Source organism: Urocampus carinirostris, chromosome 10, assembly GCF_059441175.1.
Source record: "Urocampus carinirostris isolate Australia breed hairy pipefish chromosome 10, RoL_Ucar_1.0, whole genome shotgun sequence".
In the NCBI taxonomy this organism is placed as follows: domain Eukaryota; kingdom Metazoa; phylum Chordata; class Actinopteri; order Syngnathiformes; family Syngnathidae; genus Urocampus; species Urocampus carinirostris.
In genome coordinates this window covers 21,399,972-21,414,433 of record NC_142358.1, presented here as the reverse complement: position 1 = coordinate 21,414,433, position 14,462 = coordinate 21,399,972, and the positions used below count along the sequence as shown (strand labels likewise).

Here is a 14,462-nt window from a genome sequence, read left to right as displayed (position 1 = left end):
CTTCGATGACAAACGAGATTCAGGCTTTGGCCCGTCTCACATGCCGTGTCCTGCTTTGCTGCTTTGTTCAACAGGTCACTTACTGTTGTTCTTACACACAGAGAAGCGGTGTATTGTTGGAAGAACATTCCACAAACATACAAAAATTCAAGATATAAATGCACTTTAGCTATGAACTCAGATAAAACCAATAAGAAAGGAAAAATAAGCAGATTTCGGTGTATTTACTGTATCTATCCAAATATGTTGGATCAGATGATTGACAGACACAACTAAATGTTGTACAAAACAATGTGTGTTAGTGTGAATTACATCATAAGTTTTGTTTTGGTTTAGTATGGTTTGGCTGGGTGTTGTGTTTAGTTTTTTTTTAAACCACTAGACCAATTTTTGGGAATTACCTTAGTTTATTTGAAATGTTGGCCTGAATAAACGACAATTTTTATTATCACTGTGCTGAATTTTTGGGAAGCATAGTACAAAATGTGATCAATTATTTTAGGTTTGTTTGTTTTACCCAAAATGAAGCACTCAATCATGAGTGGCCAAACTAAATGTCGAAAGTCTAATGATAATATGTAAAATCAAAATATGTTTTTTTTTTCCAATGTCCCAAATATTCTAAGAGCTGGTTACATTTTTCTTTACCTGCCATTTTGATCATGTATCTTATTTATCTTATTTATTAAGATTTGGGGAAAAAAAACACAAAAAAACTTCTGAGCTAGTCATATTGTGTTAGTAGTATATTTATGCATACTATAAAATTTAGTTTGATTATAAAATTGAATGTTACATTATCATTAGTAATATAACAATGAAATGGACCTCCAAAAACCTGTCTTTTTTCTTCTACTTTTTATTATTTTGTTTCTTTATCCCAGCTTTTTACTTCTGTCTTGTTTTTTTCTCCTTTTATTGGATTCTTTTTCATTTGTTTCTTTTTTCCATTTGTGTAGTTTTTGCTTTTTTCCCCCCATTTTTACTTTATCCTGTGCACAATGTTAGATACAAATTGGTAATATGTGGATTACAGCCACAAAAACAACCTGATTAGCCATTTAGGAGCCAGCTCAATTCGGTGAGCCAAGCCGAAAAAGCCTGTTCTCTAACTGTAAAAATATTCATATATTTTATATTCCTGTGTCTGCATAGGTATCATTAACCGACTATTTGCCATCAGTGACTGATTTTTTATAAGAGTTGACAGAAAAATGTTAAAGCTCTCCGTATTTTTGAAAGTTTGAAAACTTGACTATAAACCACAGCAGCAGTACGTCCTTAAGACGCATGGCACATACAACGTGAGGCTGAGAGACAAAAAGAACAATGATGGGCGGATAATAAAAGGTCAGCGAGAGAGAAGCCTGACCAAAATGTAATGATAGACATTTTAGGCCCAATCCAACCCAATTTTGTGGTTAGGCTTGATCTTAATATCTTCCCCCTATAATCTGGTATTTGCTTTTTGGAACTGACTAGGGTGATATTTAAAAATTACTAAACACGGCGTGTTTTTTGTTTTTTGCAGGATCAATAACAACCTATTCGAGGAAGAAAACCCTGAACTAATGGCCAGGCGTGGGTCACATAACCTGGAAGACGAGGAAGTCGACCAGCTTGCCGCTGATGAAGACGGGGAAGAGCCAAGCGACACCCCAAACAACCCTCAAGAAGAGATGCCCCCGAGGGACAACAGTGATGACGTCATACAAGAAGGAATAGACTTTAGTAGGACGAATAACTTAAACCAGAACTGTTCAATTTCTCCAAAGAGGTAAATCTGATATCTCAATAAAAGGATTGTTTTTTTTTCATAACAATTGCTGATGTTGATTTGTGTCTGTTGTTTTCTAGGTATAAGGAGGAGGAAGAAGCAAGTGGCTACGCTGCTTTGGAGCAGATCCACCACTTTTCAGATGTCCACAAGCTTGAGGAGAGCGAGTTAAGCGATGGAGAAGGCGATGAAGACAGCCAATTGTTTACCACGGCCTCGCTCAATGATGCTGTTAAACAGCCTCTTTATAGGAAATCAAAGTCACAGGTAAAAATGTCCCGCAAATGCATTTGAAATCCTTCTAGTTCCATACTAAGGCCTTGTCTAGTGTACTGCAGGAAATTACCCAGTTTTATCTTTGCAAAAACCATGCCATTGTTTGGTATCTTTGCTTTATTCTAGTGATCAGCCAAGTAACAATAATATTTATCCTTATTAGTAGGCAGATTACATTACTTTTTATATACTATACTGTGTTCTCACAAGGTAGTACAGTACCTTATTTTGTTTGATGAAGCTGTTTAAGATTAGACTGACAAATTAATAGAATAAATCAAATCATATTATTTTGCTGATTTAAATGTTAGTTCACAAAAAAAAAGAAAAACACATCGTAAATAATTAAGTTTGACAGTACTTTATTCAATATTGTTTTAGATTCTCATGATATTTCATCTTTCTCACTTACAAACCAAGTCCTCAATGTGTTCATCCAAATTGAACGGTAATGGAAGTTATTCATCAAAAACGCTACTGTACATTCTCTTTCCTCATCATCGAGTCATTCCCAGGTCTCTAGAGTTTCTTTAACAGTTGTAAAATGTACCTAAAATCCCATACAAAGACATACCCAAAGTAAATTGAATGCTTTTCTTGAGCCGTTAGGAGAATATGCACAGTTTTGGTCTCTTTTGAAAAGTCGCACTCTGAAGTTTTGGCCCACACTTAAATAATGACTTAAAGTGCTACTTACATTGAGTAGTCTGAGTTGGAACACACAAAAATAGAAGGGTTTTATTCTTGCCTGAATTTTAGGCTAAAGGAAGGCGACAGACCGTGAAAATAAACCCTATAATTGGTTGAGAGTGGTGACAAGCGAAAGGTCCGAAGCTAACGGACATACTGGTATTGGTAATCATCTGAAGAGTGTGTTTATTTTTAAAAAGGAATTATGGGGGTAAACAAAAACGATGCAGGAATGCTTTAAGGCAGATTTTTCTTATCTGTCGGCATTATTGTGTGTTTTGGAGTAAATATTTTACACGGATGGATTCACTTGAATATCCTATATGTCATGAGACCATATTTGCGAGTAAAAAATTACGTAGGAATGTTAAGGGAACGATGACAAGCAAATGCAATATGGTCCATTAAGCACAGAAACCACTATTGACAAAAACCCAAAAAGGTGAAAGTGTTTCCCATGGAATTTTGTGAAACCCTAGTTGGTTGACAGTTTATGAGGGTCTGGGGGCATGCTCCCCCCCAAAAAAATGTTGTACGCATTCATCTGGAGCATTTTTAGAGCAAAATCAAGAAGCTAGATCTATGATGGATGTGTGCCCTTGTAAACTATTGAATCATATTTACAGTAGTTATGGAAGCCAATGACACAGCGAAAAGGTCACACGCACAAAGCATGGTAAACAAAACAGGAAATTAATGCCCAAAAATCTGCTTGTCATCTATTTAAACTAAAAATAACTGATGTTGTTCCGATACCGATGCTGTACTATTTTTATGTATCGTATCCGCGTACAAACAGACCACATCACAAAGATTTTTGAGTTAATAAAATGTAATATTCATATCGGTCATTTGGTTAATAACAGTATGAAATATCACTATCGCTGCTTGTGTGTTTGCTGCTATGACAGGATGCCGGTTCTTCTTTGATGGTTTACAGGAGGTTATTATAACTTGCAACTTATTAGACACACGTACCTGCCAACACTACCACTTAGTTAGACTACTGTATTTTGCCACTTAAAATGCCTACTGAGACTCTGGACAGACTAATGAAACCCTGGCGCCCTATGGTAAACACTGGACGACTTCTCACGTCTTTGTTGCAATCTGGCACCACTATCCACATTACGGTTGCCCCGGCGCTGTCATTTCTAAATCAAAGGCATGACACAGCATTCGCGTTATGTTTTAGCGCGGTAGTAAGAAGGTGCTCGTCTTTGTGACCACTATCTGACTCTTGGAGTCTCCATCATGAATGGTCACATGATCTGAAAGCACATGACTTAAACAACATAGAGTATACCTGAAAATGGCACCGCTAAAAACAGTTTTAGGTGTGGAGGAGCACGGCATCGTTGGCGTTCTGCAGCAAAAACGTTGAGGACAAGTTCCCCACTCGGTTGGACACAGCATTTCTAGGCGGGGTTTTTTTTGGATAAGTTTTGACTGGAACTTAACATTTTGTCTTTCCTTTTCTAGGCATATGCCATGATGTTGTCCTTGGCAGAAAAGGAGGCTCTCCACCCTGTCGCCCACTCGCCAGCCTCTATGTGGCGCAGTCTTGCCCGGGCTGCTGCCGAATCCACTGCCCTGCAGTCCCTCAGCCACGTATAATGACCCAAACTATTACATTCCCTGGAATAATGGAAAAACTGTTGCGAGGGTCTGTCTTCCTCACATCGTTTCGGAATGACTGCTAAGCAGAATAACGGCCTTTTTCTGAACGCCGAGTGGAGCGACTTGTACACTAAGTAGGGTCCTAGTAGACCCTAGTCCAGAAAACCTCAAGAAAATGACCCTTTGAGACCTTCAAATGGACTTCCCTTTACAACCGTGGAGGAAATGATAAATCTCAAGTAATAATAGTGGTATTTATTCTTCATTTGCACACCATATAGACATGGAATAAGTGCTGATGTGTCTTTGATGGACCGTATTCACTGCCCCTTTCACACAAAACAGGTTGAATATTAAATCTCTTACGTCTAACGACATAATGTATATTCAAATTGCTTTGCAATTCATTCCCTTGGGGTCCTTGTGTGTTCCTTGTGAAAAGAAAAAAATGCACTTGATGTAGGGAAGGCAAAAACAAAAAGCCTCCTGATCCTAAAATTTCCCAAAAGATTAAGGATAGCAAAGCTAAATCAAGCACCCCATGTCATCTGTGTTATCTTTGAAAGGTTATAAATAAAATGTCATTTTAGTGGGTGAAAAAAAGTTTTTTACTCAGATAAGTAGCCAGTGCTGAAGTGAAATGTAGTTCTGTAAAGGGCATTTTGTCTTTTTCCACTTGCCTTTGATTCCATTCTACAATACCACTAAATAACCATAGTTTGTAACTCTCCCCTTCTTGTGTCTTTGATTAATTTAGACAATCATGATTTGGTTTGATTTCTTGTTTTTAATTTTTTTATTTTGACGTTGTTGGTGTTGTCAATGTTGTCGTTTGTGGCTGTATGATGATAATTGTATTTATTTCTTGACAAACTGTAGTTTGTTTACTGAATAGCACTGCTCCCAGATTCGTTTCCGGGCCGATTTCAGACTTCGATTGGGTTTGTAGAGTCCATTTGAGTGCCAGATAGTATTAAACATACAACTCACTCCTTATTCTTATATTAGTGTTTTTTATGATCAAATTGTAAAAAAAAGAATGAAATAAGGGGGAAAAATAGTATGTAAATCACTAAAAGGCAAAACAACCCACGTTTCTTCATAAGCGCATGGTCGGTCTGCTAAAATTTGTGTTGCGATTTTCTAAAGTCTGCAAGCTCGTGTGTCGTTCAGTTCATGTGCCAAACTTTAAAAACAAAACGGACTGCTCTTATGTATCTTCCCGTTTTGAGGGGACCACATTTTTTTGTTTATGTCCTTGTTTTATAATCGATTAAAAAAAATTAATCAGCAAATTGAGGTACTTTTGTTTTCATGCTTTTTACAATGTAACTGTCATGCATTTCAATTGAAATAAAGGCGGAGGATCAACTAAATAAAGGATTACAATGTGGAAATGGGTTTACTACCTTTTTTTTTCGCAGACATTTTGCCTGTTCGTTCATTTCATTGCGGCCCCTTCCCATGGACATTATTATGATGCCAACACACTTGGCGCTTTCTTCTGGCGGTCCCATGGCCTCGGAAGGGTGAACTCTCGATCCCTGGACTGCGGATTTCAAAGTGGTCTTGAATGTGATAGGCAGGAATGCGTCCTCTTCATTTGTGTCTGTTTGTTCGGCATGATGGATGAGGCGGGGAGATGCAATGACCTAGCTCATCGCTCAAACCTTCAACGAGCGTCTCATCCCATGCGGCCGGCCTTCCCGGCTAGAGCTCCTTTCTCCGTCACCGCCGCCAGCCGACGTAGGCGGACGTGACGGCCGGGAGATCTAGGCAGCTCTATTGTCTGCAGGGCAGCTCCAAGAGAGGGGTGGGCGGGAAGTTTCACAGGCTCCGGTGTCTCGAGCATAACAGGGGACGTTTACAGTGCACTTGCTACCCGAATGGATGTTGAGTTTTCTTAGGGGCTTTGCGGGGCGTTTTCTTTTGATGAGGTTGTGTGGGGTGAGGCATTGTTGGTGGGGTCAGTGAGGGTCCTGCAGATTTGATGAGGTCACTTGCAATGGTGCAAGCCAACTTCATAATGGAGTGGACATTCCAAAGGTCCTGAATAAGACTTTTGCCAACATTTTTAGCATGACCAAGTAAAAACTGATTATAGGGAGACATTTATCACAGTGCAACAACAAAGTGGTGACTAGATTATTTCCCTAATCTCCCAAAGTATTATTTGATATCCAAAAGGTGGATTATGCATGATGTTTAACTGTGATTGTCCCCTTAGGTCAGCTGGGACGGTCAAAACTTATGTATAGATATATATGTCCTTGATCCAGAACTTGATTAAAATGAGAAAGACAACCCTGTAGGCCAATTCAAAGCCAAATGCCCAAGTCATCAATAAGTATAGCACACGCCAAAGAAACGCATCATCACCAATGCTGTTCTGCATAGGCCTGAATCCCCTCAGTCATATCATCACAAAGTGCGGACAACATCATGACATCAAGATGTATGCCAGGAGTGAGCGGGTAATAGACCTACTGATCCAGATCACCAGGATCTACTGCAATGACATAGGGATCTTGTTCAAGTGTGGTCCCATGGTTGCAAAGAGATAATAAGGGACCTCGGGAACCAACCTACCGGAAGGCCACTTAGGTGATATCCTAGGTAGCTACAAGTACTTTGGCATCCTACAGGCTAATGGAAATCATGAAGAGACCACAAGGAAGTCAACCATAGCCAAATGTCTGAAGAGAGAAAAACATACTCTGAAATTCAGCTAAATGGTAGAAACTAGGTCTGAGCCACTAACATGTACACACTGCCAGTCATTAGATATCTTGCTGGTATCGTGCCAAAAGATGAATTAGAAGTTGCTGACATCAAGACAAGAAAGCCACTCATATGAACGGAGGGTCCCAAGTCCCTGAAGCTTTACACTAAGTGGAAAGAGAGAGGCCGAGGGGTAGTGAGTATCAATGTCACGGTCTATGATGAATCATAGAAAAGCCATGTGTACATCAAACAAATGGCACCAAAAGATGACCTACTGAGTGAATGACTCAGGCAACAGAACACTGATTAGAGTGTAGGGGAGAGAGAACATACATCTAAGAGCACAGGTGTCAAACACGGAGCCTGCGTACCAGATTAGGCTTTACGAGGGTTTTAAAATGTCCCGCAAGACAACACTGAGAGAAGCGCAAGAGATAAAAGAGCCACACTTTTAAATATGTCCACTTAATGTCACTAGTGTTTCCCTTGGTATCTCTATTTTTATCTCTCTTTCTCTCCTCTCTATTTTTCTACCATACTCTGTCTTTCTCTCTTAAATCTACTAGTCCGGCCCATGTAAGATTTTCTTTCTAGCATGTGGCCCCTAGCTATAATTAGTTTGACACCCCTGTTCTAGAGGGACAAAATAGTATGCACCACTGTCAGATAGAGGAGGTGGCTGACATCAATAAATCCTACCAGTCAGTCAGGCAAGATCACTGTCCATTTTTATTATAAATAACGTCGAGTCGGGTGGCTGGAAAATGCAGGACTGGAAGACAGCCCAGAGTCTCTGGTAGGTGCAAAACAAGAACAGACCATAGAGGCCAGGAGTAAAGCAGACCCAAGATGCAGATTGTGCAAAGATGCCCCTGCAACAGGGCAAATAATGTAAATAAAATCATTTAACTCATTTAACATGTAAATACCCTAATGCAATATATAAAAAGTATTTTATTTTTCGTCATGGTAAGCACATTGTCTCAAAAACAGAGAGTTGTCATCCTCTATTTAATGACAGGGTGGAGGGGCCATGTTTACGGTTTGTGAGTCCTGATCCCTAACACACCAGTATGCCTACTAGACCTAAGATTTATGGCCCGAGCCCGAACCCGAACCCGAACCCGAGGCAATTTCGGGCCGGGTCGGGCCTGAAATGTCAGTCATACGGTCGGGTCGGGTCGGGTTCGGTCCTGCTTTTTTTTTTTTTTTTTTTTTTTTTTTTTTTTTTAAATTAATTAATAATTATAAATATATGTTCATTAAAAATATATACTTAAACTATGTATGGATACTAGACCAAGGAATACTTGTTATAAAATAAATAATTTGGATAAAACGGAGAAGGAGCTGTAATTGCTTTTAACGGAGCCAGAGCATGCTCTGTGCACGTGACGTGACGTGAATGCTGTCCTCTTAATAATCTTCCCCTCCGCAAATTCGCGTGATTTTGGCCTGGTATCCCCGATATGGAGTCGGACCAACAAGAAGTTAAGGATAAACTCAAGAGAGGAGAACTGACGAGGAAAACGCACTCTGGTAAGAAAAATCTTAAGGACGTACTACTACTGCTGCTGTGGATTATGGCCCAATGATCAAGTCGTCAAAATGACGGACGCCCTTAAATGTTTTAGCTACCTCAAAAAAAAAAAAACGTCAATGACAGATTGTCGCTTAATGTAACATCTGCAGTGCAGACACAGAAATATAAAAGATGTAAATGTTTATACAGTTTTATTTAACTTAGGCCTAGATGTTGTAACAAAAGGCAGAGTTTAATTTGTTATCATAAATCACCCCTCCTTATAAATAAAATATGTAATTTCGGGCCCCTTTCGGGCCGGGCCAGCAAATCCAGTTAATTAGTCGGGCTCGGTCCGGGTCGGGTTTAATACCCCTCGGGCCTGCGTCGGGCTCGGGTGCTTTTTTTTGGCCCGATCTTACCTCTAATGCCTACACAATGTTGCCAGACAGGTGGGCACAGTGTGGGAAAGCCTGCCCGGGGATGAAGCTACTCAGCTAATAAGGCATCTGGCACATCCTGGCTCCAAATCCATCACCAGGCCACGCACTACAAGTACCATTCCATTTTCTTTTCTTTCTCACCAACATTTCTTGGGCAATCACCCCTGCGTGGCATGTAACTAAAACATACATCATGCCCCCCATGTGGAGGGGCCACCATAGCTGGCAGCTTTCACACTGATTGACTTGGCAAACACGCAGACTCGAGTGACAAGGGGGAAAACCAAGTGAGTGGCGAGGATGGCATAGCCAGGTTGGAGGCAGAGAGACAGCCAAGGGCTCTTGTTCTTATTCTTTCAATTGAAAAAAATATTTGGGGATGATGAACTCATTTTCCAAGATGACAATGCATCATGCCACAGAGCAAAAACTGCAATAGAAAGACAGTCAATGTCATCGCCTGCAAATAGCCCAGATCTCAACCCATTTGAAAACCTGTGGTGGAAATTGAAAAAATCGTCCACAGCAAGACTCCAACCTTCGAAGATGATCTGGCGCCTGCAATCAAAGAGAGTTGGCAACAGATTGCCGAAGAATACTGTTTATCACTCATCAAGTCCATGCCTCAGAGACTGCAAGCTGTCATAAAGCCAAAGATGGTGCAACTAAATACTAGTGATCAGTGTTCTCGTTATCCCGCGTCCCTGCGTCCTAGACGCATCATTTTTGCTGGGGACGCATAGTCTCAAATCAACGTGCGTCCCGGGACGCAACTTTTTTGACACAAAATTGTCATTATTACCCAATTACATTTTTTTAAACAAAAAATTACCGCACTCCAAACTTTTCATCAGGCAGATCCGGCAGATGTTGTTTTGGTCTAGCGGTTCGAGTTTTCGTCTGCACGCCGATCTCGAGTTGTGTGGTGAAAAGTCCGTCTCTTTTTAGAGAACCGGCTTTTTCGGCTCAACTCATTCAAGACAGCCGGCTGTTAAATGGCTCACTTGCTTTGATGCATTGTATTACGAATTATTTTGTTGTATAAAGAAGTTAAGAAAAAAAGGAAGTATAAAAGGAGAAAATAAAAAAGACAGGTTTGTGGTTATCCCTTTAATCGGTATATTACCAACAATAATTTGATGCAGAAAATGAATTAATAATTTGATGATTAAAACTGAATGAATATATAGATTTTTATTATATATTTGTCACCGATTTACAATTTCAACCTCGATAACACTAAATTTTGGGGACCCATAGATCTCTGTTGGGACCCATTGATTTTTGAGCATGCGAGTACCCGGGACTCATCACTTTTCAGAGGTAAAATGAACACTGAGTGATATCTTTTGATTTTTATTTCTTTATCGGTTTTTCATGATTCCTTTTTTTTTCCCTCAGCATGGAGTGATTCCATATTTTTTCCCCTCTGCTTGGTCTATAAAAGTAGCATTTACTGACCAACACAAAGTTTTTTATTCATATCTTTTAGCGTTTCTGTATGCCAAGGAGTTTTTGATAGTTCAATATACTTTAATCAAGACACACTCACTCTTAGATTTATGGACTTTTTGTTTACTAATCATCTACTGAAGAAGCTTGAATAGAACACAAAACAATAATAAGAAAATAATACAAAACAAAACTAGAAGTTGTGCACTTGATCTGGCACCATTTGGATAGACAAACACATTGGCTGGATAATTACGTTATGGGAGTTCCCCATTTTTAACTCGTCTAAAGGGAGTTCCCCATTTTATGCCACACCAATACCAATACCTAGCAACAACAAGACGTTCTGCGAAGGTCTGCGTCGATGAAGATGACCTCAGCTGTAGAGCGATGAGGAATCCTGGTAGGCTTGAGATGAAGACCACCGGATGCAGTGTTGAAGGAGAGGTTGACTGCTGGTGGCTTGAGGTTTCTCTGAGGTCGCTGACTTTCTCCGACTGGTTTGGCCACTAGCTTGATCAAGCTTGGCTGCCGACCTGGCAAGGATCGCTGACTGCCTGTTGAGCTGAGACCTGGCCAGGACCGGCCAGCGCCTTGGTCCAGCTTGTTCTCCTGTTAGGACATCCCTCCTGCCCTGTGGCTGTCCAAAATCAGACTGCACTTGCGAGGTGAGACATGTACCAGTTCTGGTTTCCTGTCTCCTGGGAAGGGCAGACCCCATGTGGTGGAGTTGTGACGGCAAGCTTTGATGAGCAAATGAAGCCATAGCCTGTCCTTCCCAACCTCATATTCCAGCAGTATCAGTCAGATAACATATCTATGTGATTGACTTAAAATACAGTACAGGTATTTACTTCATATGTTTTGACATTGTTTGATCATTTTCTGACATTGCAAAACGCAATTCTGACCAAACGACCATAAAACATCCATTTAACTTTGAGTGTTTTGGGGGGGTGAAAATTGTGTGTATAACTGGAATATATATACAGTATTTTTACAGCTCAGTACAAAAACAACCCACAACCCAGTACCGGTCCGCAGCACAGTGGTTGCCAACCAGTGTCCTACCTAATCACCATATGTGTGTGTGTGAGACTGTTTAATACCCATTACAATTGCCAGCATTAACTTTCGGCTCTTATGTTTTTACACTTTTTCAAGCAACAACCGAACAAATGGTAAATGATCACCCAGAATCCTATTTGTCAAATAAGCTGAAGTCCAAATATCATGCCCTTTTGTGGTATGTGGTTCAATGCCAAGGTTAGAAATTAATTATCTGTGGCACATTAGACCAATGTGGTCTGAGTGAAAGAATACAGCTTCTATGGAAAAAGTGGAGTATGCCTAATTACAAGCAAAAACACTCCTGATTTGATCTTACCTTTTATGGGCTATTTCATCTGTTTCCTGCCCACTTTTATATCTCCCACCGCCCTCTTTAGGCTATTTACAAATGCCCTCGGGCACATTGACCTTACTTGGTTCTAGCGCAAAGCTTGAGGGTGATTAAAACTTGAAGTGAAATGTGCCCCGTGTTCACATGATAACAAATATGTTTGAGAAGTAAATCTTATTGTTTTGACATATAACAGAATACTCTCACACATGCACAACTCTGCGCAACACAGTCATACTCATGCACAAAGACTACTTTACTCTCTCATTGTATTTTACTCACATACACACTACTGTACTCTCCTACACATACTATACTGTCATACACACACTACTCTACCGTCTCACACAGTCTACTATACTCTCAGTTATACCAATATTCTTTCATACACACACCACTCTACTCTCCCACAACTACCACTATATTCTCTCAAACACACTACTACACTCTCTAACACATACCATCATACTCTTTTACACACACTACTGTGCTATCACACACATACTACGATACTCCCTCAAATATAATAACAAGCATAATGGCCTAGCATTGCCAGGCTTGGCATTTCTACAGTGGTATGTACCATCCCTAATTCTAGGAGTCAAAATGTATAGTATGCCATTGAAAGTTATGCTTTTTTTGTCAATGGGGTGGCGCCGCTGTGGCGCACATTAATTTGTACAGTCGCTGTCCTACTTCCGAAGACGATACGTTCCGGAGGATCGTTCGTGAATTGAATGTGTTTGTAAGTTGCTTCAGTGCCATATTTTGTATGTTTAAGGTTTACATAAGTATGTTTAAGGCTTGTATAAGTAACCTGAATCGTTTTGTTCTAAAATATCAACATTTCCTAAAATAATATGCTCTATAAAGATGAGTAAAATTGAGTTTAACTTACTTTTGGAAGATGCGCTTCAATATATCCTACTCCGTGGTAAGAGGTGGCTAAAAAAAGCATTCCGACCATTTTCTCAACCGCATCAAGCTTTCTTATTTCACTTTCATTTCAAAAGAAACGTCTCGCCTTTTCTTTACACTTTACACCAACCATATTGAATGGATGCACGAGATATTAAACAATGAAAATGTGAAAAAGTTCTTTGCGCGCTGGGGAGACAGTATAGAATTTACACACGAACTAGGAAGTAGAAGCCACATTTCTTCTTCGGGGTGGATTCTGGGTGACCTCTCACAGCATTATACGCCGGTAGCGACGGAAAGAAGCACTACAGTACTGTCCTGTACACGGAAAAAGGTGCACAATAGAAAATCTAACTTACAGCAATGTCCAGATATTTTTCGACTTCCCGAAAGTTTTTACCGTATCTACCGTTTTATATAAGTCAAATGGTCCTAAATAGAGAAGCGTCTGTAGCACATAACGGATGTGCTGTACAGTGACCACCCAGAGTTTACAAGACTAATGGCCTTCCAAGGCCTGTTTGACTGGAAACAGGTGCATGTCATCTGAAGATGAAGGCCTCACCGATAAACATTATTGGAGTCCATCTGCAGCCTGTCACAACACAGCCTGGGCTGGGAGCAACCCCTCCATCTCCACCCTTTACCCGTCCATCCATCACCAACACCGGAGGGAGGTTGTATGGTGATTTCAATCCGCCTCCATTGGGTTGTTCCTACATCAATTGTTCCGAGGATGCTGGGATGTGTGCACGTCTGGCCCAGGCACCTGCAAGCATGCCCCTACCAAACCGCAACCACCTCTGGCCCCTGGCAAAGGGAATGCTCCAGTGCGCCTGAATGTTTTTTCTCCCAACTTCAATGTACACAAATACTGCATACTGTGTATAACGCAGGTTTTTTTTACCCAAGAAAAACTTAAAGTTTGGGTGCGCATTATTCACCAGGTTTTACGGTCCTATATTACAGGGTTTGCACGCCTATTCCATGGCCAATTTCAGGCACTTTTTAAGGATTCTCAAAGGCAATTTTTACAGAACAATTAAAAGAAGAAATCCAGTGTAAATCATTTATTTTGCAAATCCACAAATATATCTGCGATTTACATATGTTATTTTTAATTTTGCATGTGAAATCAAGATCTAGAAACGTCTAGATCTTAAGTAAATCGAGAATATGTTTAGGTTTCTGAACAATACTCGGGAAATATTTTGGAGACAAATCTCTTCCCATATGGGTGTTAGGTAAATTGACCATAAAATGTAGCTTTTATTTTCAGATGCAGGAATTTCTTCCCATTAAATCTATCACTGGGAAACAAAACCTTAATTTTTTTGCATGTCCCATAAAAAATGATAGATAGATAGATAGATAGATAGATAGATAGATAGATAGATAGATAGATAGATAGATAGATAGATAGATAGATAGATAGATAGATAGATAGATAGATAGATAGATAGATAGATAGATAGATAGATAGATAGATAGATAGATAGATAGATAGATAGATAGATAGATAGATAGATAGATAGATAGATAGATAGATACTTTATTCAAATTTCCAGCAGCATCCCTTCGCTGAGAACGATACAATAATAAAGCAAAAGGAATACAATATACAAATACCCAATG

The 14,462-nt window shown here is 39.9% G+C and overlaps 1 protein-coding gene across 1 annotated transcript in view; it reads left to right on the top strand.

The window, feature by feature from the left end:
- mecom (MDS1 and EVI1 complex locus) overlaps positions 1 to 5,720 on the top strand; it is a 188,716-nt gene extending 182,996 nt beyond the window's left edge. Inside the window, exons 16-18 of the mRNA XM_088346136.1 lie at positions 1,532 to 1,777; positions 1,858 to 2,044; positions 4,226 to 5,720. Of these exons, the coding sequence (XP_088202262.1) occupies positions 1,532 to 1,777; positions 1,858 to 2,044; positions 4,226 to 4,360 (568 nt within the window). The 3' untranslated portion in view covers positions 4,361 to 5,720. The remainder of the gene's footprint in view (positions 1 to 1,531; positions 1,778 to 1,857; positions 2,045 to 4,225) is intronic.
- The last annotated feature ends 8,742 nt before the right edge of the window (positions 5,721 to 14,462 follow it).